Source organism: Nannobrachium achirus (genome assembly GCF_963921795.1).
Source record: "Nannobrachium achirus genome assembly, chromosome: 6".
NCBI lineage: Eukaryota > Metazoa > Chordata > Actinopteri > Myctophiformes > Myctophidae > Nannobrachium > Nannobrachium achirus.
In genome coordinates this window covers 7,883,426-7,908,571 of record NC_137815.1, presented here as the reverse complement: position 1 = coordinate 7,908,571, position 25,146 = coordinate 7,883,426, and the positions used below count along the sequence as shown (strand labels likewise).

The window sequence follows — 25,146 nt, the reverse complement described above, 5'->3', positions numbered from 1 at the left end:
GTGCAGCATATTTGCCTGTGCATACCTGCTGTATTCTCATGTTTGTTTTGTATAACTGCTGACTACAGTAGACGCAGAAAGTGAAGTCGCTGCTGGATCTTGGTACACACATGATTATATGCATGGACATCCCATCATAACTTGCTGTCAATATGCACGCCCAAGTATTTGTATGAATCGACCTGAGCAATATTATATAAATTTTGATCCAGGTCATATGGGGGACCTCCATTACTCATAAACAATGTAGATATTGCTCAGGTCGATTCATACAAATACTTGTGCATATTGACAGCAAGTTATCCTGGGATGTCCATGTTAATCATGTGTGTAGGCCTACTAAGATCCAGCAGCAACTTCACTTTCTCCGTAGGCTCAGGGTGTTTGGTGTACAGCAGAGAGTGATGTTGCTTTTATATCATGCTGTGATCGAGAGTATTTTCCGTTATACAATTTGTGTGTGGCTTGGTAATTTGACTGTGAGGTCAAAGGCACAGATTAATAGACTAGCTCGGATTGCATTGAAGGTGATGGGTGTGAGGGAGCACCCCACCCTTCAAGAAATCTTTGAGGACAATGTTGTTAAAAAAGCTAAGAAAATAATTGCCGACCCCTTTCTTGTCCTTCATTCAGAATACGAACTGCTACCCTCTGGTAGACGTTACAGAGTCCTAGTCAAAAACAAGAAAAGACATCTGAATAGATACAAATACTCATTTATTCTCATATCCGTTACTCTGTTAAACTCAGGCCGTTAGTGGGGTGTGGCGACTATAGTGTAATGTAATGTAATGTATGCACTTGACCTGTATGTCAGCACTGTGTGTTTTGCACTATTCCTTGTCATTTTCCTTGTCTTGTCTTGTTGTATGTTATGTAGCAGCCTGCATGTCCAAGACAAATTTCCCTCGGGACCAAATCAATTAATCTTGAATCTTGAATCTTGAATGTCCCTGTCTGTCTGTCTAAAATATACCACAACTAAAGCTCCTTTAACAAAACACATACCTCAAGTTGTTTTCACAATCATCAAACTCAAGAAAATCACCATGAAGACATCTTACAAACGAATACCTCTCTTATATCATCATATTTAAAGGGCTATACAACAAAAAGTTAACAAAACACAAAATATCTCCTTTGCTCTGGTTTGACGTAAAACCTGCCAGTCTCCAGAGCTAATGGTAATGTTCCTGGGGAATTATGTAATAATAATAATAATGTAATAATTCACCGGATAATATAATAACAGTTCAGAATCACTTTATTTGTCTATTAGAAAACAGAATGAATACAGAATGAATAGATCAAATTTTGATTTTAGACAAAAGTATTTTGTCTCAAATATTTTCTAAGAGGAAAACATGCTGTGCTGTTCTTTGCTTGGCTGTTTAGTTTAGTTAAAGGGATATTACACTTTCAAAAAACTTTTGGTCATTGTATGGTCTAATCAGGCTTGTATGAACACCCTGAACAGTTTTTAATTTGCTTCATTCAGTATTTAGATATTTGATGTAAATGTTACCAGCTCCAACACGCCCAGGCCCTCTCCACATACACACCCATTGTAACTTCAAACTCCATTTTAACCATGATAGATTCATTAAAAACACACATTATTTTTTCTGGTGACTCATAATACCCTCCTAATACGTGAGCAGGCCATGTTTTTTCAATAACTTTTTTCATTTATTTTCAATAAAATATTATTGTATTTAATGTTTTCCATTTTCCCAAAGAATTATTAAAAATAAATGAAAAAAGTTATTGAAAAAACACGGTCTGCTCACGTATTAGGAGGGTATTGTGAGTCACCAGAAAAAATAATGTGTGTTTTTAATGAATCTATCATGGTTAAAATGGAGTTTGAAGTTACAATGGGTGTGTATGTGGAGAGGGCCTGGGCGTGTTGGGCCTGGTAACATTTACATCAAATATCTAAATACTGAATGAAGCAAATTAAAAACTGTTCAGGGTGTTCATACAAGCCTGATTAGACCATACAATGACCAAAAGTTTTTTGAAAGTGTAATATCCCTTTAAGTAGTATACCATAGTTTATTTCAGTCATGAGCCAAATTATGACTTTTCATTAAATAAAAACAAAAATGTTTAATACAATGACAACAAATATAGCTCAAAGGAGCGATAAGGGGGCCAAGCAGGAAAAAGAAAAACAGGGGAAAAAAAGCAGGGAAGAAGGGGGGGCAAGTGGGAAAGGAGATAAACAAGAAAACAATGATGTGTGAGCATAGCAGCAGATTTAAACTGTACATGATATTTATGGAAGTGAGTTAAGGTGCAAGAAAAAACACACACAAAAAAGAACTACTCATTAAATATTACTTTACTTTACACCACTGGGCATGCAGGTGTCTTAAAACCCCTCAGGGGCGTCAATTGGCTATGGCAGGGGTATGCAGCTGCCATACCATGGGTCCAGGGGGGAAAATAAAAGTTACTTTTAAATATAAATCCATGAATGTCTCTTTGTCTATCCGTGCTGGTTATTATGTTGTTAAATTACAGTAAAATAACTACAAATGCAACATTTAACAAAATAGTCACTTTAACAAGGTATTATAATTATATTCTCACACACTTGTATTCTCAGGTCAGCTGCACAGGTGCAAAGCATTATTGTTAAGTGTGGCACGTTTAATAACATGCCGAGTTTAGCTGCACTTGAACAACCGTTCCAGGCTGCCATATCCAGCCCAAGAAACTGTAGAAACTGGGGAAAAGATTAAATGTACTTCTTAAAATAAATGTATCATGCCTGTTGCTAAGGTATGGCAACATGACTGGTGTCTTGCACGCCATGTTGCCATACCTTGGCTTTTTCTGAACTGACGCCACTGAAAACCCTATCCCTCCCACTGAAGTGTATGTGACCTATAGTAGCCCTGAAAATACCCCTGCACACCTCCATCCAGTCCCGTCCAATCACAAAGAGACAACGCAGCAGGGAAACTGAATAAATAGGGATGAATTATTTGGGATGAATTATTACCAACAACGTTCACAGAGAATCTTCTATTGGTGACAAGTCAAAAATGAAGGTCTTCGTGGCGTCGCTCGTTCTGCTGTTCTGTCTGTCCGATGTGTCTGTCCGAGGTGATAATGGTAAGATGATTGATTGATTAATTGGTTAATTGAATGCTTTATTATCCGTTCGCATAGGAAAAGCACAGTTCAGATACAAGGTCCACCAATATGATTTAAACCCAAGAAAGCACGTTCACATTGGGTACTTTGTACTCAGTTCATTGAGAATGGTTAGCTTGCATGATAAGATGACGGGTATGGAAAAAGAAAACACAAAATAGGATATCTAGACCAGTGGTGGAAAAGTACTCAAATGTTTTACTTAAGCAAAAGTAAAAGTAGGGCCTATTCATTTTTTCAATGGAGGAAATCTATATGGGGATGAAGTAGTTAATGTATGTTTTGTAATAATAATCTAAATCAGTGGTTCTCAAACTTGTTGGGCTTCAGTACACCCTTTTCCTGATTGCTGAATCCAAGTACCCCCTTTAATCAACAACAACATTTTGACTAGAAAATACTGAAATCAAAAGTCTAGTTTTTAGTCAATATGTTGTAAATAAAAGTGAGTAGCAAAAGTAGTAACACTATTCAGTAACAGTAACATTTGTACTAATTTGGTTTAAAGCTTTACGGAGCACCATGTTTACATACATTTGTCAATGTTTTATCATAAAAAATAAATGTTTCCATTTTCTCTCAAGTACCCCCTGTAGTACCTCTGCGTAAATCTACAAAGTAACTGGTATTAAAGTTTTCAAGTATTTATAGTGGAGTGAAGATGTAATGGATTGTGTGTGTGTGTGTGTGTGTGTGTGTGTGTGTGTGTGTGTGTGTGTGTGTGTGCGTGCGTGCGTGCGTGCGTGCGTGCGTGCGTGCGTGCGTGCGTGTATATATATATATATATATATATATATATATATATATATATACATATATATATATACTTTCTTTTTCACCACTGGTTAAATGTAAACAGGTGCTGACATAACTTTACGAGGTTCCCCTCCAGTCTTAACTGTTCATACTGATAATGTAAACATAAGTTGATGAGGCTGCTTGCCTAACCGGTAAAAAAAAAGAAAAAGAAAAAAAAGAAAAATCCATGGGCTATTTAACATACAGAGTGCGTACAGAGCTTATTTGCAGGTACAATTTTCAAACATGCATACCTGCTGTCTTATAGGGCTGAAATGATTAATGTATGTTTTGTAATAATAATCAAAATCTACTGTTATCTCTGTGGATTGTGCAGTCCAGGTGGGGAATGAGACTTTACCCCAGGTGAAGGAGTTTAAAGGGGACCTGGCTGTCACCTAAAGGGTTACTGTCACTTTAAGAATCATCTTAAAAAACAAGTTAATAGTTTTATGATGTCATTGTGGGGATGCACAATTATAAGCCAATCAAATTAATTGTCTGTATAGCCTGACTGTATGCTACTTACTGCACTGGTCAGCTGTTGTTGGGGGGGCGAGGGGCAGATTACACTGTGACATGAGCTTCAGACTGTTTCAGACCTTTTTTCAGAGAAGCTCATGTCACAGTGTAATCTGCCCCTCAACCCCTTTAGGTGACAGTACCCCTTTAAAGGGACCAATAAAATAATTGAGGTGTTTTTAATTTTACACAGTAGTTATAGAGGACAATTATAATGTATTAAGGCATATTTGTCGTATTAGCCAGGGTTCCTTTTAAGCGCTGCCAAAATGAATTAGCCCCCGCTCTAAAAAAGCCCCCCCAGTCACATGGGGGGATTATTCAGTTGCTAATGTTGCTCAGGAAAGGGAAGTTTGGAGCTCTCAGCTGGAGCTGCTGCCCCCGTGACCCGACTCTGGATAAGCGGTTGAAGATGGATGGACGGACAAAATATTGTAACCAGTAACACGTTTTCAAATAATTGTAGTTGAGTGATAAAAGTACAAAATGTGCCACCAAGATGTAATGGAGTAGAAGTAAAAGTAACTGGGATATCTGCGTCAAATCATTAGGGATGACCTTCAGTGACGATAACGATGTTCAGAGACAATACTGTAATTGATATGCAAAAGCCAATGCTGCCACGTACTTTTTATGTGTACTGTACACCACTGCAGACTGCCCACTTGTGGTGCAGCTATAGTAAAGTTAAATATAATAAGTTGCCTATGGCATACCGGTATAGGCATTAACGAAAAAGTCGACAAGTCGACTCTGTCGACTTCATTACACAAGTCGACTCCCACCAGAAAAAGTCGAAAGTCGAAGTTGAAAAAAGAAAAAACGTTCTATTGTGAAAATAGCATACGATATCTATATGCTCACAACGCCTCGCAGCATGTAGATCTGCTATTTTCACAATTCCTGCCTCTATATATTTAACAATTTTGACAATGTTTAATTTGCCATTTTAGAGGTATTAAAAAGTCCTTAAATTGGCACTTTAGAAATGTGAAGATACCCTCTATGCACTTAAACTTTATGTTGGTTTGTTTACAGTTGAGTGAGAAAACAATGTTTCACATTAAGTTAATCATCTGGGGACCCCCCAAAATAATTGGGGGGTCGTGTGATGTGATGACGTCATCAAACGATAAAGTCGACTTCAACTCAACGTTTTACTGAGTCGAGTCGACTTGCAAAAATCACAAGTCGTTAATGTCCTATTAGGCATATAATGATGCTCTCGGAAACCTGCTGAGAGTCCCGACATCCGAGGTGGATAAGTGCCAGCCAGTTGTTTGTAACCAGTGATCTTGACATCATCAGTACACTACACAAACAATGTACGTGGCAGCATGTGGGATTGTGCATATCATTTACAGTATTGTCTCTGAACATCGTCATCGTCACAGACAGACAGACAGACAGACAGACAGACAGACAGACAGACAGACAGACAGACAGACAGACAGACAGACAGACAGAGTGCCATGGGGACCATGATGACATGTTTATTTTCCCTGTGCAGGAGCGCCCCCTCTGGCCAGAAGCTGTGAGGAACTCAAAGAGAGCTGCCACGCATGTAAAGGTGAATAATGTGAAACTCCACGGCTGTCTTGCTTGTTGGCTTGATCTATTATGTGTGTAAACATGTACTACATACTGTATGTTGTACAGTACAGTCTCTCCCTCTCTTTCCCCGTCTTCTTCTTCTTCTTCTTCTTCTTCTTCTTCTTCTTCTTCTTCTTCTTCTTCTCAACCTGCTGTTTTACAACCCGTGACGTGACGATAAAGACGATTCTGATTTGATTGTGTGTTGATTCCGTCGAATGAAAACTTTTTTCACTGCAAGAACTAAATAGCCTAAAAAGTAAGCTATGACATTGGGATGTGCTGGGCCTCTGATTCAGCCCGAGAAAAAGAGTTGTAGCGGCCCTCATTGCGCGCTATAGAGAGAGATCTCTCTCTATAGCGCTGCTGCTACAAGTGACAAGCCAGTGGACCAATTACTGTACATGAGTTATATTTCGTCGTTGTCGGGTGGAAACCTTGTATGTCCAAAACCATTTGTTTTGTATATCACTTTAAAATGATTTAAACTAGTGAAAACAGCCGATCTACAAGCACACAACGCCTCGTACCGTGAGGTGCTGTGTGCTTGTAGATCTGCTGTTTTCATACATACATACATACATACATACATACGTGGGTGGGTGACGTGACGTAGCGTTTTCGCTGTCCTCGGTGTCAAACATGTATAAATAAAAAATATATTTGTCAAAAACCTTCTGAATATTGTGCAGGACATTAAGCTTTATGTGAACTTACTCAAGATTAAAACATTTCATTCCTCATTTCTTCAGAATCTTCAACCAAACATGGTAAATGTCATCTGGTGTGACTGTCCCGACCTTGTTTCTCAAAGTGGGAACTTGAATAAAACTAAGAAAAAGAATTGCTAAAATTCATTTAAAAATGAATTTAGGCAAAAAAAAATGTCTATTTGTGAGCCTATATCTTTTCAAAGTCCAAGCATAATGTTTTCAGTCATTTCTGATCAAAAAGATTTTGTCCCCCAAACCAAAATCATCTGGTGTGACACTAGTTTGGAAAAATTAAACAGGCAATAATTTGGACACCTACTGGGCTAGAGAGGTCCTTCTTCTGTAAGGCTATTCAGCACTCCCAGCACAACTGCAAGACAGGTGTCTGAGGTGAGTTATGATTTTAACATTTTCATGAAATGCCATCTTGTTGAAACTTTGACAAGTGTGGCACTTCTGGATGTCATCTGGTGTGACACCTTTTTCATTAATAAAGCAAAAGTTATTTGAAACTTTGGTCATAATTACATGTAAATCTAGGTTGTTTTGTTATAGCTAGCATGTTGTTAGCATGCTAATGTGTACCTGGTAGCCTCAAGGTAGTCCTAAATGCAGAAAACGTCATCTGGTGTGACACTTCGTCATCTGGTGTGACATATCTGCTTGTCACGCCAGATGACTTGATTGTCACACCAGATGATATATACTGTATTTTCCTACAGACATAACAATAAATAACAAGTCCCATGTTTCTTTTGTCCATTTAAAACATTTTAACATGTTTAAAACAACGTTTTAAACATTTTTACATAATTTAATTTAGCTTCATTCGGTGATACAGCAAATTCATCAGACAGAGCAGAAACCCCTTCACAGAAACCTAAACCTTATATTGTGGTAACACTTTATAATAACTATCCGTTATAAGCAGTTAATATAAGACACTTGACAACAGAAAATGGGTGGTACAGAAAATGTGATTTTATTATTTCCAAAATACACAAACATACTGTATAGTGATGAATGAATGGATATGGAGGAAGGGCATTTAAACAAAACCATAGCTGTTCTTATCCTTACTTGGATACAGCAAAACAAAAAAAAGAAGGAAAAAAAGTAGGACTACTAGTTATAGATTTAGCACAATTCAAATAAATTGATTAATTTGGACTCACTGATGTGTTCAACCAGAGGCTCAGTGCGATTGCAAGTCATCAGCTCAACTGGCTTCATCAGGTGAAGCAGTTCAGACACATCAAGGAGAGCATCCAACCCAATGAAATGGTCTTGCATATAGACTTTTCTGAGAACTATGCATGTAAACTAAACACAGAGATTCAGGCGTTTCATTTTGGTGGCAATAGGCAGCAGGCAACAGTGCATACCGGAGTTGCCTACTCAGTCAGTGGCTCCCAGTGCTATGCCACCATTTCACAGTCCTTACGCCATGATGAGCGTGCTGTGTGGGCACACATCAAGCCAGTTATTGATGATTTCCGAGGAAAACAAGACAATGCAATTGACACCCTGCATGTCCTCAGTGATGGGCCAGCAACCCAGTACCGGAATCGCACAAACTGCTTCCTCATGAGCAGCATTCCTTATACATGGGGATTCAAGAGGGTCACCTGGAACTTTTCAGAGCGTTCCCATGGAAAGGGCGCACCTGATGGTGTGGGAGGGGTGCTGAAGCGTAAGGCAGACATGTATGTCCTCGGAGGCAGTGACCTACAAACACCGAGGGATCTGTGTGAGTATTTACAGAAGTCCTCTGAAAAAGTCACTGTCATGTGGATCGAAGAAGAGAAGATATCCAACATGGATGAAATGGTCCCTCCATCAGTGCGTCCAGTGACTGGCATCAGCACTACGCACCAGGTTCTTTCTATCTTCCCGGGAAAGATAGTTTACAGAGACCTGAGTTGTTTCTGCCAGTTTCCTCAGATCTGCACCTGTCACAACCCACGGAAATTACAGTTCGACCAAGTCTCCAGGGCTGAGGTGCCAGGTGACAAGACAAGTGATGAGTAAGTATAACTAAATCATTCTCTTTGCCAATTTTATGATACCTGTAATTGTACCTGTTTAATGACAATAAAGTAACTTATGTCATCCATTCATTCCTTTTCTTCCTTAACTAAGTGGTGGCCCATCTGCGGAACTGCCCCCTTCCCAGGTCAGCTGCAGGCCCAAAACAGCTTCCGGAGCTCAGTGAGTATAACATACTTGGCAAACTTGAGGACTTGCTAGTAATTACATTTTACTACTAAAAACAATCTACCTGACAAATAAATTACATTTAAATGTCTCCTCCTGAAGGTCTTCTACTCAGGTGCTGGACACAAGTGCATCTATTGGAGAGGCCCAAGCTGAGGATTCAGACACCTCCTCAGATGAATACACACAAGGACAGTTTGTCATAATCAAATATGAGGGAAAGCCATATGTGGGGCAGATTGTTACCATTAATAAGGAGGGGCTAGAGATAAACTGCATGAATCAACTTGGAAAAATGAAAAATGGTTTTGTCTGGCCAAAGGGGCGAGACTGCATTTTCTACAAAGAGCAGGAAGTTGTCTGTGGCATAGCAGAACCGCAACAGGGCAAACGGTTTGCTACCCTCACCAAATGTGACTGGCTGATGTACAATACAGTCTAAATGTCTAGATACCCTCACCAAATGTGACTGGCTGATGTACAATGCAGTCTAAATGTCTATTCTAATCTAATCTAATACTTTTGTACTTTCACTCACTGGACTGGACAATGAGGTAAGGTAGGACCCGAGACAAACATAGCGAAAATAGCTGATCTACAAGCTCTCAACGCATTGTGCTGCGAGAGCTTGTAGATCAGCTATTTTCGGAGTTGCACAACCCAGCACTCTTTAGCTAGTGGAGATGTGGTGTAACGACATGATTCGTAAATAAATTTGTTCAACTCAAAATGCTGTGTTCAAGTTCAGGAGACTTCGGAAAAAAGTAATACACCTGAATGCTGAGTTGTTTCCAATAATTGGTGTTAATAAAATGTTGCCTTGGCTCCCAGTGTGGCTATGCACCTAAGTTATTGTCTCTTTAAGATCCTTCTGCCGTGGGCCGGCAGAAGACTTAGGTGTGCGTAGCATTCCTGTGCACATCCTCATCATCCATCTACTACTACAATTCTTTGTTATCCTATGTTAAGGCCCAACAATACTATCCTGTTCAGAAATATTAAGGCCATGTTATTTAATGTTAAAGCAATTTTACTGTTGCTGTTTTTCCTGGGTAATTGTTTAATCAATCAGTAAAGTTCAGTACTCACTAATAGGTAGGTTAAAACACAGTTTGCTTTGACACATGAAGATATGGTCATCTGGTGTGACACTAAGTCATCTGGTGTGACATTCCAAATAGTGAGAAATCATACCTTTATTAATGATGAAACCGAAAAAATGTGTATGGTTTACATAGAAAATAGTATCAGGAAGAGTCACAAATATTTGTGTAATTTTAAAGAAAGTTTTTGTCAGAATAAAATTAAAATATGTTGAAAGATCGACAACATGGGCCTCACACAGAGTGTTGATTATGAAAAAAATATACAGATTCAATTAATTTTCACAAAACTATAGTGGATCACAGGTTAGTTATGATAAAGGACTTTGATAAAGTGAGTAACTTAAGAAAGGTGTACTCCATTTTCATTTTATGAACAATTATTGTCATGTCACACCAGATGACGGTTTTAGGCACAAGTACAACAAACTGCTCAATAAAGTCTGATTCCAATAAAATATCTAAAAACAAAATGTGTTTCCATAAAGTTGAGAGTGAGTAGAACAAAAGTAAATCATTTTTATGCCTGCTATTTAAAGTTTTTTAAAAAACATGTTTTTTGGGGCGTCACGTCACTGACCCACATACATACATGGGTCAGTGACGTGACGCCCCAAAAAATGTGTTTTTAAAAAAACTTTAAATTGCAGGCATAAAAGTTATTTACTTTTGTTCTACTCACTCTCAACCTTATGGAAATACATTTTGTTTTTAGATATTTTATTGGAATCAGACTTTATTCAGCAGTTTGTTGTACTTGTGCCTAAAATCGTCATATGGTGTGACATGAAAATAATTGTTCATAAAATGAAAATGGAGTACATCTTTCTTAAGTTACTCACTTTATCAAAGTCCTTTATCATAACTAACCAGTGATCCACTATAGTTTTTTGAAAATTAATTATATCTGTATATTTTTTTCATAATCGACACTCTGTGTGAGGCCCATGTTCATGATCTTACAACATATTTTAAATGTATTCTGTCAAAACTTTCTCTAAAATTACACAAATATTTGTGACTCTTCCTGATAATATTCTCTATGTAATCCATAAACGTTTTTTTGGTTTAATCATTAATAAAGGTATGATTTCTCACTATTTGGAATGTCACACCAAATGATTTAGTGTCACACCGTATGATCATATCTTCATGTGTCAAAGCAAACTGTGTTTTAACCTACCTATTAGTGAGTACTGAACTTTACTGATTGATTAAACAATTACCCAGGATAACATGGCCTTAATATTTCTGAACAGGATATTATTGTAGGGCTTTAACATGGGATTAGAAAGAATTGTAGTAGTAGATGGATGATGAGGATGTGCACAGGAATGCTACGCACACCTAAGTCTTCTGCCGGCCCACGGCAGAAGGATCCTAAAGGGACAATAAGGCGCATAGCCACACTTGGAGCCAAGGCATTGAAGGCAACATTTTATTAACACCAATTAGTGGAAACAGAACTCAGCATTCAGGTAAATTGCTTTTTTTCCGAAGTCTCCTGAACTTGAACACAGCATTTTGTGTTGAACAAATGTAATTAGGAATCATGACATTACACCACATCTCCACTAGCTAAAGAGTGCTGGGTTGCGCAACTCTGAAAATAGCTGATCTACAAGCTCTCGCAGCACAACGTGTTGAGAGCTTGTAGATCAGCTATTTTCGCTAGTTTTGTCTCGGGTCCTACCTTAACACTGTCCACTGTCCAGTCCAGTGAGTGAAAGTACAAAAGTATTAGATCAGATTAGATTATACATTTAGACTGTATTATTTGTACATCAGCCAGTCGTATTTGGTGAGGGTAGCAAACCGGCTGCCTTGTTGAGGTTCTGCTATGCCACAGACAACCTCCTGCTCTTCGTAGAAAATGCAGTCTCGCCCCTTTGGCTCCTCTCTCCTTGCTGGGTCATTGTTTAGTTTCTCCCTGTACTTTCTCGTTCTCTCAGCACTTGTCATTTTCCAGCTGACAAAAGAAAATGGAATGTATAGTTTAAGACAAAGAGAAAATATTGTTTAGATTGAAACAATATGTTAAGGTTTCTGTGAAGGGGTTTCTGCTCTGTCTGATGAATTTGAAGTATCACTGAATGAAGCTAAATTACATTTTATGTAAAAATGTTTAAAACAAATGTTTAAATGTACAAAAGAAACATGGAACTTTGTTATTTGTTGTTATATCTGTAGTTAAATACAGTATAAATCATATGGTGTGACAGTCAAGTCATATGGTGTGACAAGCAGACATGTCACACCATATGATTAAGTGTCACACCATATTACTGTTTTCTCCATTTAGGTTTACCTTGAGGCTACTATGTACACATTAGCATGCTAACAGCATGCTAGCTATAACAAAGCAGCCTAGATCTACATGGAAATATGACCAAAACTTCAAATAACTTAAGCTTTTTTTTAAGAAAAGGTGTCACACCAAAAGACATCCAGAATGGTGAGTTTGTCAACGTTTCAACAAGATGGCATTTCATGAAAATGTTAAAATCATAACTCACCTCAGACACCTGTCTTGCAGTTGTGCTGGGAGTGCTGAATAGCCTTACAGAAGAAGGACCTCTCTAGCCAATAGGTGTCCAAATAATTGCCTGTTTAATTTTTCCAAACTAGTGTCACACCAAATGATTTTGGGTTGGGGGACAAAATGTTTTTGATCAGAAATGACTGAAAACATTATGCTTTGACTTTGAAAAGATATAGGCTCAAAATAGACATTCTTTTTAGCCTAAATTCATTTTCAAATGATTTTTAGCAATTCTTTTTCTTAGTTTTATTCAAGTTCCCACTTTGAGAAACAAGGTCAGGACAGTCACACCATATGAGTTTTGCCATGTTTGGTTGAAGATTCTGAAGAAATGAGGAATGAAATGTTTTAATCTTGAGTAAGTTCACATAAAGCTTAATGTCCTGCACAATATTCAGAAGGTTTTTGACAAATATATTTTTTATTTATACATGTTTGACACCGAGGACAGCGAAAACGTTACGTCACGTCACCCACCCACATACATACATACACACACACACACACACACATATATATATATACCAGTAAGACTCCCTAATCGGGAGATAAGCGACCGTTGGTCGCTTATCTCCTGTCACACTGCTGACATCAGTATGACATCACACCGTACACAAATGACCCTTATATAAGACCGGCATTATCTACCGACAGATTAGTAACAAGATGTCAAAATCGTTGAAGGTTGAATCTCCAGATATGGAGATAACCAACACATCCCTCCATATATGGAGATAACCGACGAATCTCACTAAGTCTGACCTCACAAGCCCCATATTTGGACACAAACAACATATAACTCCATATATAGAGACATAGCTGCTGACATCAGTATGACATCACACTGCTGACATCAGTATGACATCACACCGTACACAAATGACCCTTATATAAGACCGGCATTATCTACCGACAGATTAGATGCAAGCAGGATCTCGACTCTGACACAACTCATCGGCTCATAAGCTGGTTCTCCCTCCATATATGGAGATAACCGACGAATCTCACTAAGTCTGACCTCACAAGCCCCATATTTGGACACGAACAACATATAACTCCATATATAGAGACATAGCTGCTGACATCAGTATGACATCACACTGCTGACATCAGTATGACATCACACCGTACACAAATGACCCTGACGGCACACACCAAGCAGTGTGATGTCATACTGATGCGGAGATATGAGCAGGGCAAAGGTGTGACGTGTGACGTGTGACCGACGGACGGACGGACGGACGGACGGACGGACGGACGGACGGACGGTGGAGGTTTTGATACTAAACTGCGACCTGACGGTCGCAATTATATATATATATATATATATAAGAAAGAGGCAATTGATTCCCATCCCATCTACATGTGTTATAGTTAGGCATATCCAATATCGGCCTCCCGATCTTATCATCATGCTGCAGAGCATGCTAATTCTCTTCTCTAGGTCGTCCTCAGACGAGCCTTCCATCGTCGCTTCCAGTCATCCCGGTTCTCCATACATCTGGCCAGCTCGTTGGTGCTTTGTGCTCCTACGTCTTTCTTGAGTACATCCACGTATGTTATTGTGGGACGTCCTCGTGACCGGTGCCCATGTGCTGGTTCCCACAGCACCAGTTTGCTGGCAGGAAGCTCCTGATGTCTTTGGCAGTGTCCTGCTAGTCTCATTCTTCTGGCAGCAATTTTCTGGCTAACCCTTGGTATTCCCTCATACAGGCTATATAATATAAATTGGGGTCCCAGCGATATATAAATGCCATCAAATGGGGGTCAGTAGCCTAATGCATATCAAACTGGGAGTCCTTGAAATTAAAATGCTTGAGAATCACTGCTAGATAGCTACTGTAAATATTATATTGGATTTATTTGATATTATATTGATACTATAGCTATTTTATTTAATTTTATTTTATTAGATATGTGATGTTACCTGACAATTAGTTGACTTTTGGTGAAAAAGCCAGCGTATCGGTATTGGTTAATATCGGTTAATATTGGTATCAGAAATTAAGAGTTGGACAATATCGGTAAAAACGTCTATATCGGACATCCCTAGTTATAATTTAGATAAGTGTTTTATTGTATGCAAGCATGAATTAATTAACACTTTCAACGTGGCGTCATTATAGGCGAACATTTACAAGCATTTTATCTTTTTGCCCCCAAAAAACAGTAAAAACAGTGGATCTACAAGCTTTCGTTGATCCACTAGCCTCCCTACTTTAGAAATACGGCTTAATAAGTTACCAGACCACTTGTAACGTACTTTTGCCACCCCTTATTTATTTCTGAAATTACGCCTCTGCGTCCACCTCTGTGAAGTTGGCACACCATATGATGAAAACATGAATAAAAATAGTGTCATTAATAGTGCTGGATTTGCGCTGAATTGTGCCGTACATTTTATAATTTGTGCCGGTAGCACAAATTAAAACATTTAGGGCACATGTAACGGAGATGATCCGAACCTCCCCACCCAGGTCTCCCGCGTGAAAGTCCAATATCTTAACCATTACTCCAAAGGGATATCCCTATGGAACGAGGGCAGATACTAGACTTTTGAGGCTTCAGGCTGGGGCTGCGACTCTCTCCGCCACTCTCACCCCCCTTTTGACCTCCTCCTACGGGGAAGCCCGGATCCGGGTCACGGCACCAATGTAACGGAGATGATCCAAACCTCCCCACCCGGCTTTGAACCCGGGTCTCCCGCGTGAAAGTTCAATATCTTAACCATTACTCCAAATGGATATCCCTATGGAATGAGGGCAGATACTAGACTTTTGAGGCTTCAGGCTGGGGCTGCGACTCTCTCCGCCACACACAATTCAGCACAAATCCAATACCAAGTAAAAAATGACACCATTTGTATTCATGTTTTCATCCTATGGGGTGCCAACTTCACTGATGTTCTGCGTCCTGTACCCACTCTCTCTCCAGATGGCATCTATCGCCTCACCACGGCCGATGGCGGCACGTACGAGACCTTCTGTGACATGACCACGGCGGGCGGTGGCTGGACGCTGGTGGCCAGCGTCCACGAGAACAACATGCACGGCAAATGCACGGTGGGCGACCGCTGGACCTCCCAGCAGGGCAACGACGCCAAGTTGCCGAGCGGAGACGGCAACTGGGCCAACCTGAACACCTTCGGAACGGCACTGGGAGCCACCTCCGATGACTTCAAGGTAGGTCAAGGTCAGGTTTATTCTTCTGTCGCCAAACTGGGCAATTCATGCTACAGCAGATCATTACAAAACGCTCAAAAAATATTGAAGCAATAAGCCACAAGAGGCGAGTGGTTACCTTGTATTTTACACCGGCTGAGAGGTGTAGGGAGACACAAGGCGCAGCCGAGTGTCTCCAACCCTCTCAGCCGGTATAAAATACAGGTAACCACAAGCCTTGTGTGGCTTATTGCTTTTCTAAAACGGTTACAACATGGCAACATGACAAATCATGTACCAATTAAAACTGTTCTATTTCACTAATAATTCACTATAAGGTCTGCTATGCAAGAAAACAGTCCACAGCTACATGAAAGTAGTTCCCAGCCTTTTGCCAACAACACAGGTGTAGATAATTGGTGCACTAGCTGTGGAACACTGTGGAAAGAAATAACACATAGTAGCTAAATGAGGCATTAAAAAAAGTTACAAATTCCTATCGAATATCTTAATTACAATGAAATGAAGTTGACATGTTTTTTTTAAGGGCAACAGTTGTATAATCGCAATATTACACTCGAGGGTCTGCCTTATCACGGTTAATTGCACTTCAGCCCTGCCAACGGAACTCGCCTTTGGCTCGTTCTTGCAGCAAGGCTGGTGTGCAAATAACCGTGATAATGCACACCCTCTTGTGTAATATTGCTTAAAGGCCGCCTGACACGCCCCGAAGTTTAACATTATGATACAGTAGGTCACGTGGTATTTCTCCAAACAGTCTGAATAGGGGGAGGGGCCGTATCAGTTAGTAGTGAATGTATATTTTGTCCGTTGTGCGGTGCCGCGCACAACGGGACCGCACAGCTATTTTCGAGAACTATTGTCTGTGTGTGTACACACACGCACGCATGCGCACGCACGCACGCGCACGCACGCACGCACGCACGCACGTACGCACGCACGCCCACACACGCCCACACACACACACACACACGCACACGCACACGCACACGCACACACACACACACACACACACACACACACACACACACACACACAGAGAGTGGACATCAACGCAGTGACGTTGCTCTCTTCCCCTGCAGCACCGGTGCTTCTACGTCTCAAAGCTGGGGAGGAGACACGTTGGACGGTTACTAATCTTTTACATCTTTTTGGTAGAAGACTAATTAGCGTTTTTGTGCGATTCTATAGCAGATTTTATAAAATTTTTACCCCTAGAACTGCTTGTTTTAAAATTAGTTTCATGAAGTCGCATTTTCTCCTCCTTGCACAGTTCTGTTGGGGTAGTTTCACAAGATAATGCTCAGTGCTCAACTCCGCCCCCTACCGCCATATTACCCAATCAAATTAATTTATTTCAGTTACTGTACAGAAAGTACTACTTTCAGTACAGTAACTACAAAAAATTAAAGGAGCTAGGGCCGACACTTTGTTTACATCCTAGTCTATTGACTAGAAGTGTCGGTCTGACAATGGCCAAAATGATTATTTTATCATTATTTTACGCTTTTTGTGGTCATTTTTGAATAGAAACACATATATGAAGCTTATTTTTTTATAAAATATTTTCGAACCATATTTTTTATTTTAGCATCCGTTTTTCAAGAAAAAGTTGACTATAGCTCCTTTAATTTGATTGGGTAATTTAACATGGGGGTACATGACATCATCAAACAATTATGCTAATTTGATAGCCTTAATTCGCTGTTTTGGCCGTGCCACGCCCACCTTCAATAAGAACATAAACGTAGACGATGAGGATGATGATTAGTTGACAGAATCCTGACATTAAGTTATCATTTATTTGACAGAATCCAGGCTACTATGACATCAAGGCGAAAGACGTGTCGGTGTGGCATGTTCACAACAACGCTCCTGTCAGCCACTGGAAGAGATGGTCTATCTTACGCTACCACACCACCAACAACTTCCTGGACCGCTACCATGGGAACCTCTTCTACCTTTACCAAGTAAGACCAAGTGCATGATGTTCTCCTCAACCTTTACCAAGTAAGACCAACTACATCTTGGAACTTCCGCTACCAAAAATTGGCTGGATAGGGCAGCGAGGGGTGGGTCTTCACTCCAGAACCAGTAGAAGCCCTAGAAGTAGGCCTGTGACGATTCACTTTTTCCCGATTCGATTCGATTTCGATTCATTGGGTGACGATTCGATTATATCACAATTAATTGCGCTTTCCTGCGATTTGCGATTCGAATCACGATTATTGCGATTTTCCCCATAAATTACACCTTTTTTATATTGAAACATTTTAAAAACAATTCTAAACAATATAAAACATTAAAAGTTGAATCATATACTTCAAAATCAATACTTCAAAACCCCAAAATAGTAATATTTTAACATTTTGTATAACACGGTTCTATTGTGAACATAGCAGATCTACATGCTTACAACCCCTCACGTTGCGAGGCATTGTGAGCATGTAGATCAGCTATTTTCACAATTTCAGCCTCTAATATTTGACAGTTTGACCCTTTGTCAATTTAATTTGTCATTTCAGAGGTTGAAAAAAGTCCTTACGTTGTCACTTTAGACATGTACATAAACCATCAATACACTGTATGTTGTTTTGTTTACAGTTGAGTGAGAAAACAATGTTGCACATTAAGTTTTGGACTCCCCAAAATCATTTTGGGACCTCTCTGGGGTCTCGACCCACAGATTGACAAACGCTATGAGGCGTTTGCCTGGCTGCAGTGTGCACTAGAACCCCTTTTCCACTGGCCCAACACCACACCACTCCACACCGCCCACTTGTGACAGGTTTTCCACTACAAGGACCTGGGTAGAGTGGTGTGAAAGTAGTACTAATTGTGGTACTAAAAAGTATCCAATCTAGAGTAGGTCTGAGCTAGGCCAAACAGGGCCAAACTTATATAGATATTTTTATGTGGTGTGGTGTAGTGTGGTGTGGTGATAAAGCTGCAGTCGAAAAGGGGCTTAGGTGCTGTGTTGTGTCGAGCGCACACACTGCGCATAGTAAACAGTGATGTAGTAGTAGAGGACTTCTTAAAAAGTTTTAGATTAAGACAATTTGCTTGCATTGCGATGCAGCCTCGTGCCGTTCTGAATCGATGCAGTAACGTTACATAATTGTTACTTTTAGCCTACGTTTGTTGTTGTTTTTCCTCCAGAAGGAACGTGACTAAATCGTTAGCATGCTAGCGCTTTAGCCCCGTTCCTTTAGCCTTGGAGGAGAGGAATAAAATCATTACAGTCAGGCAGTTTTCAAAGCAGAGAATCCACCAATCATACGGTTTACAACAGCTTGTACCGTGCGCTACTTCATATCAATGCGTCGCCTCTCCACACCAGTCCCTGCTATGCCTGAATGCTGCTGTCTGGGCCGGGGGACAGCTGGAGTTAGAGCAGACGGCTCAGTCTTTGATACAAAATATGACGGAACGGACAATAGCAGGCGATCCTCCAGCATTTCTTCTTTTTTACTCATCCTCCAACCAGGTCGCACCAAAGAGAGAGAGAGGAGAGGAGAATAACAGCTCTCCTCTGTCTTTCGCCTAAATAAAAAGTTTTTTTTTTTTTTTTTTTTAATAAAATCGGGAAAATCGATTCTGAACTTTGAAAATCGATTAATTGAATCGCCAGCCTTAACATCGCGATAATATAGTGAATCGATTTTTTTGCACAGGCCTACCTAGAAGCATGCCCTACTTTATCATTATTTTAAAAAGATAATGTGAACATGAAAACGTCAAGCATATATGAACATATTTCATAGTCAGGGCAGGTTATATCTTCAGAAATAGTGTTAAATCCTGTAATAAATTCCTTACCAAAACGTTATTCACCAATGTGTTTGTAACATATCTCACAAAGACTGAAATTCAGTTTCCCTAGGAGAATCCGTGACAGCTAATAAAATTTGGGGTCCCGTTAAATTAACTATACAGGGTAAAACACACCAAAACAAATACGTTTTAAGTATCATGTGAGGGGTCAAACTAGGGGTTTTTCATAATTCTGAATCCATTGCAAGCATTTGCTTTGCACGAAAAACATTCCTTGGGCTAGAAACGGCCCCACAAAAATATGGCTTAGTGACGAGTCACTTTTCACAGTTTGGTGTGAGCCGCCTTTACCCCAAGGAATGTTTTTTCAGCAGCTGTAATGGATTCTCCTAGGGAAACTGAATTTCAGTCTTTGTGAGATGTGTTACTAGACACCTTTACAAACACATTGGTGAAGACTTTATTTGGTAAGGAATTTATTCCAGGACTTAATTTTCAGATATCTCCCCTGACTATCAGGCTAAAGTCCAGCCAAAACATCATTCCTTGAATGGGGTGTAAATGCTTCTCCAGACAGCAGGTCTGCTGGGCACCCTTGAAAGAATCACTTCCTGGGCTTCAGATCTGCCGCTTGCTTACATCACAACGTAGTTGCAGAACAGTGTATCCTGCCTATACAGTATGTTTCTGATCCGTATTCTCCTGCCTTTTCTTCCCGTTCTAAAGCGGTACCCTGTAAAATATGGAGCAGGCAAAACCATGACGGACAACGGACCATCCATCCCCATCACATACGACCATGGGAATGGTGAAATAGTGAAAAGCTTTTATGGACCCAATGTACAGAGTATGTTTATTTTTTATTTTTATATATATATATATATATATATATATATATATGTTACCGGATGTTTGGGTAACTCAGGACGTTCTATGTAAGAGCGCTTGTTTTGTCGTTCACCACACACCAATCACCACCAGGTGGCGACGACAGCCATTCACTAGTGAAGGCGCTGACGTCACTCGTTTGCGACTATTTGCGACTTTATTTACTAGCCTAGCCTAGCCTAGCTTAGCCATTAGCTCCATTGTAGTCACTTGGACAGGGCGTTTATCGTGGGCTTGCCCAGGCCTTACGGCCTGGGCATAAATATAACGATTGCATTCACCACGGCTTCGTAACTCGCGCGGCGCTCCGCCGGCCGCGCGGCCCTGGCCCGCTCTTCGCGGCCACTCGCACCTGCGGTGCTCGGGGGCGAAGAGCAGGACCAAGGTCCGCTGGCCTGCGCGCCGCTTGCAATGTCGTGGACAATCGAGCGGCTCCGTTCCGCCCCGTGCTGCACGACGAGTGCTCCGTTTCTCGACCGTCCTGTTTCTCTAACAAACCGTGACATATATATATACCGTTCGTATATAAACCGTTAGTTTTGCATTCATCCTTTTAAAAATGATTTAAACTAGTGAAAACAGCCGATCTACAAGCACACAACGCCTCGCACAGCGAGGCGTTGTGTGTTTGTAGATCTGCTGTTTTCTCTCATTTTGTGCGACGGCCTTGTATGATGAAGCAGGGCTTTACTTGCGAAAGAACGTACACATTTGAAACTTGGAGATACGAGGTTTCCACCCGACAACGACGATCTACTACTGTATGTCGGACTTGGTACGATGTGATGTGAGATTATATTGACGGGAATGTTATTTACTCGTTGGTTGGTTGGTTGGTTGATTGATTGATTGATTGATTGATTGATTTGACTGATTGATTGATTGATGGATTGATTCATTGATTGATTGATTCATTGATTGATTGATTCATTGATTGATTCATTGATTCATTGTCTTTCAGAGGAGTTTGCACCAGGCTACATCAGCTTCAGAGCCATCAACCGTGAGACTGCTGCCTTGGCCATGTGTTCTGGAACCAAACCTCTGGGACCAGGCAATGTTGAACATGTGAGTACGCCCTAGTCTCTGTAGCAACCATGTTGTGGTTCCCCTCAGAAAAGGCCCATTCATTAAACCACTGTGGTACAGTTAGATTCTTCTAAAGCAGGGGTTCCCAAACTTTTTTGTCTCAGGGCACCCCATAAATATTATTTTTTTTAAATCCGAGGCACCCCTACATTATAATTTTCACTCCCAGCACCTTATATTTATAGCATATCGTCGTTGTAGGGTGGAAACCTTATATGTCCAAAACCGTTCGTTTTGTATTTATCATCTATAAAATGTACTAAACTAGTGAAAACAGCAGATCTACAAGCACCGTGAGGCGTTGTGTGCTTGTAGATTGACTGTTTTTTTTTGTTTTGTGCGACAGTCTTGTATGAAGAAGCAGGGCTTTGCTTTACCAAAAGACGTACACATTTGAAACTTGGAGATACAAGGTTTCTGCCCGACAGTGACGATATTTTAGTGATTATGTTGCGAGGAAAAAGTTGAGATAATAGCCATTTTGGTTAGAACTGATTGAAAATAACGTTGTACTTCAAGTTTAAAAGGATACTAAATATTTGTGTCCAAATAAATTCAAAATATTATCAAATGATCTCGCGGCACCCCTGGACTGTCGTCGCGGCACCCCAGGGTGCCCCTTCACCCACTTTGAAAACCCCTGTTCTAAAGGAGCGCTTGTTTTCGGTCCGTGGCACGTCGCTGAATGGCTCTCACAATTTGGCAGCGCACACAGACACACAAAGTCTGCGAGAGGATCGCCACAGCTGACTGAGCTTCGGTCCGTGAATCTGCGTGTTATGCACAACAATTCCCCCGAAAGAAAAAGACGAGTGGCAACGCACACAGCCACACTGGGGTCAGTTGAACTGCGTGTTATTGGCTACAGCCGGACGTATTTAGAAGCTCTGTTGTTTCAGCACGACCCGACGGTCGCTTCTCGCCCTTAGGCTGTGTTACTTGTACCATAGAGCAGTGGTTCTCAACCTGTGGGTCCCCAAATAATGTTGGAGGATCCCCAGATGATTAACTTAATGTGCAACATTGTTTTCTCACTCAACAGTAAACAAACCAACAACGTTGAAGTGTATAGATGGTATCTGCTCATGTGACAAGTGACAGTTTAAGGACTTTTTAATACATCTAAAATGACAAATTAAAGTGGTCAAATATTAGAGGCTGAAATTGTGAAAATAGCTGATCTACATGCTCACAGCGCCTCGCGCTAGATCTGCTATTTTCACAATAGAATCATGTTACACAAAATGTAATGGCTCAACTCGTCAGTGCTCGTCGGTGTGGGGGTACCCAGTTAAAATATGATTATTTTGGGTCGTGGCCTGAAAAGGTTGAAAACCACTTCCATAGAGTACTGAGTGATATACTGTTACCCTTAGTGTGCTGAGTGACATGCCCATTGTAACATGAAAACATATGCCATGATTTTGTGAATTTAACCTTACACCTATTTGTGTCCCTGTATGTTTCTCCTTTAAGTGGACATAATAAATGGTTAAAAGAACGTTGCATACATTTCTCTACATTTCCATAGTTCCGTATCAGTGTTGGGGAATTTAAAGTTACATGTAACTGAGTTACATAACAAAGTTACATTTTGCTGTAACTTGCTGGTAACTGAGTTACATTCATATTTCTGTAACTCGTCAAGTAACTGAGATACTTTTTGGGTCATTTTTGGCTCAAGTTACATGTTACAAGAAGTTACAAGCAAAGTTATAATTTTACATTTATGTTTTGTTAAGATTGACGATCAAATGTCCAGATCTTTCAAAAATGTTGACATTTTCGAAATAAAACATAAAACTCAGTTGAGAGGCATATTCTGCTGGCATGTGACTTTTTTTGTAGGATATTATATTTTGTTTCATGTACACCAAATGTACATTCTCAATTTAACGCTGAAAAAAAAGTTACTTGAAGTAACTCAGTTACTTTTTCTATGTAACTTGAAACTTTATAAGTTACATTTCTCCAGGGGTATAACTTTAACTTTAACTGCCATGGTGAGTTACTTGTAACTGCACAAGTTACGCTTTCAAAGTAACTTCCATAACACTGCGTATTGAATACATGTCTGTATGTCCATAGTTCCGTATTGAATACATGTCTGTACATGTCCATAGTTCTGTATCGGCGGAGGAGGATACTTCCCCCAGGGAGGGAACAAACAGTGTGGGGACTTCAGTGCCTTCGACTGGGACGGCTACGGGACTCACAAAGGGTGGAGCGCCTCCAAGAAGATCACCGAGGCCGCCGTGCTCATCTTCTACCGCTGAGGAAGGGTCTTCAGGTTCCTCCAAGCCCCTGACCGAGAGGGAGGGTCCTTCGCGTCCTTCACCCCTGACCTAAAGATTCAAACATTCCCACATTTCAATGAATTAAAAAGAATTATAATAATAAAAACTACAATTATTTCACATATAAAATACAAAGTAATTAAAGACATTCCTGAAATTAGAAAACAAAGGTTAAGTGAAATAGCATAGAAGTAGTGGAAATAGCAGATCTACAAGTCTGCAACGTGGCGTGAGCGACACGTTGTGAGCTTGTAGATTCAAGTGGTTAAATGTCTTACAATTCACATTAACATGAATCCAATATGTAGTGGGGTCCAAGCTTCATCTCTCTCTCAGCTAAGGGGTCCCTGCTTCATCTCTCTCTCAGCTAAGGGGTCCCTGCTTCATCTCTCTCTCTCTCGGTTAAGGGGTCCCTGCTTCATCTCTCTCAGCTAATTATTCATTATCTCTCTTGGCTGATTTATTGTTCTCTCTCTACTCTAAAAACAAAGAAGAAAAAAAGAGATAATGGGTACAATTATTAAGAACTAAGGGAAAGGTCTGATAAAAAAAAAACAATCAATTTGTTTCCATTTGATTTGATTATTGTAATCACATTGAATGAATTATGTTTCTCTATTATTTACTGTCTGATTCCATCTTTCATCTGATTAACCTTAATAAATTCTATTCCTGCATTAAAAGTAAAGTCTAATTTGTATCAATGTATCTAATATAATGAACATAGTAGATCCGACACATTGTGAGCTTACAGATCGGCTATTTTCTTTTATTTATTTAGAATTTGAGGACAGCAATGCATTGATATCAAAAGTACATTTGTGTTGGGAACACGTGTGGCAAAGGAGAAAGTGTTTCGGACATGGTAGCAAACTACTTTTTTTTTAAATTTTGGCTGCTGACTGATTGACGACCCTGAGCGGAGTGCCTAGTGAGCACGGAGCGAGAAATATGCAAATCAAGGTGAGCGATCGACGCAGTGGCGGGGAATGGAGTAGCGAGCAGGACAAGAGCCCTCTGGAGCGCGGAGCGGCTTTTGTCCCCGCTCCATTTTCAAAATGCCTCAAATCATGAACACAGCTCGCGATTTTCCACTAGGTCAAGGAACACATGCAACCCTTTCACATTGCCCTGTTATAGCACCACCAAGCGGGTCGACCGAACAAACTGCCTCATATCATGCATGTATTATATATTTTTTTGGAAAGTGAAATATCCCTTTAATGCTATTATCAATACACCTACATACATACAGTACAT

General features: G+C 40.2%; 1 protein-coding gene across 1 annotated transcript; it reads left to right on the top strand.

Moving 5' to 3' along the window:
- Nucleotides 1-3,056: 3,056 nt before the first annotated feature.
- On the top strand, nt 3,057-23,865 carry LOC308286806 (intelectin-like; the record flags this gene model as incomplete). Its single annotated transcript, XM_080727930.1, has 6 exons — nt 3,057-3,126; nt 15,591-15,838; nt 17,650-17,808; nt 20,339-20,420; nt 21,462-21,568; nt 23,713-23,865. 6 exons carry the CDS (start codon nt 3,057-3,059, stop codon nt 23,863-23,865), a joined length of 819 nt encoding a protein of 272 aa, XP_080584056.1.
- Between the last annotated feature and the right edge of the window lie 1,281 nt (nt 23,866-25,146).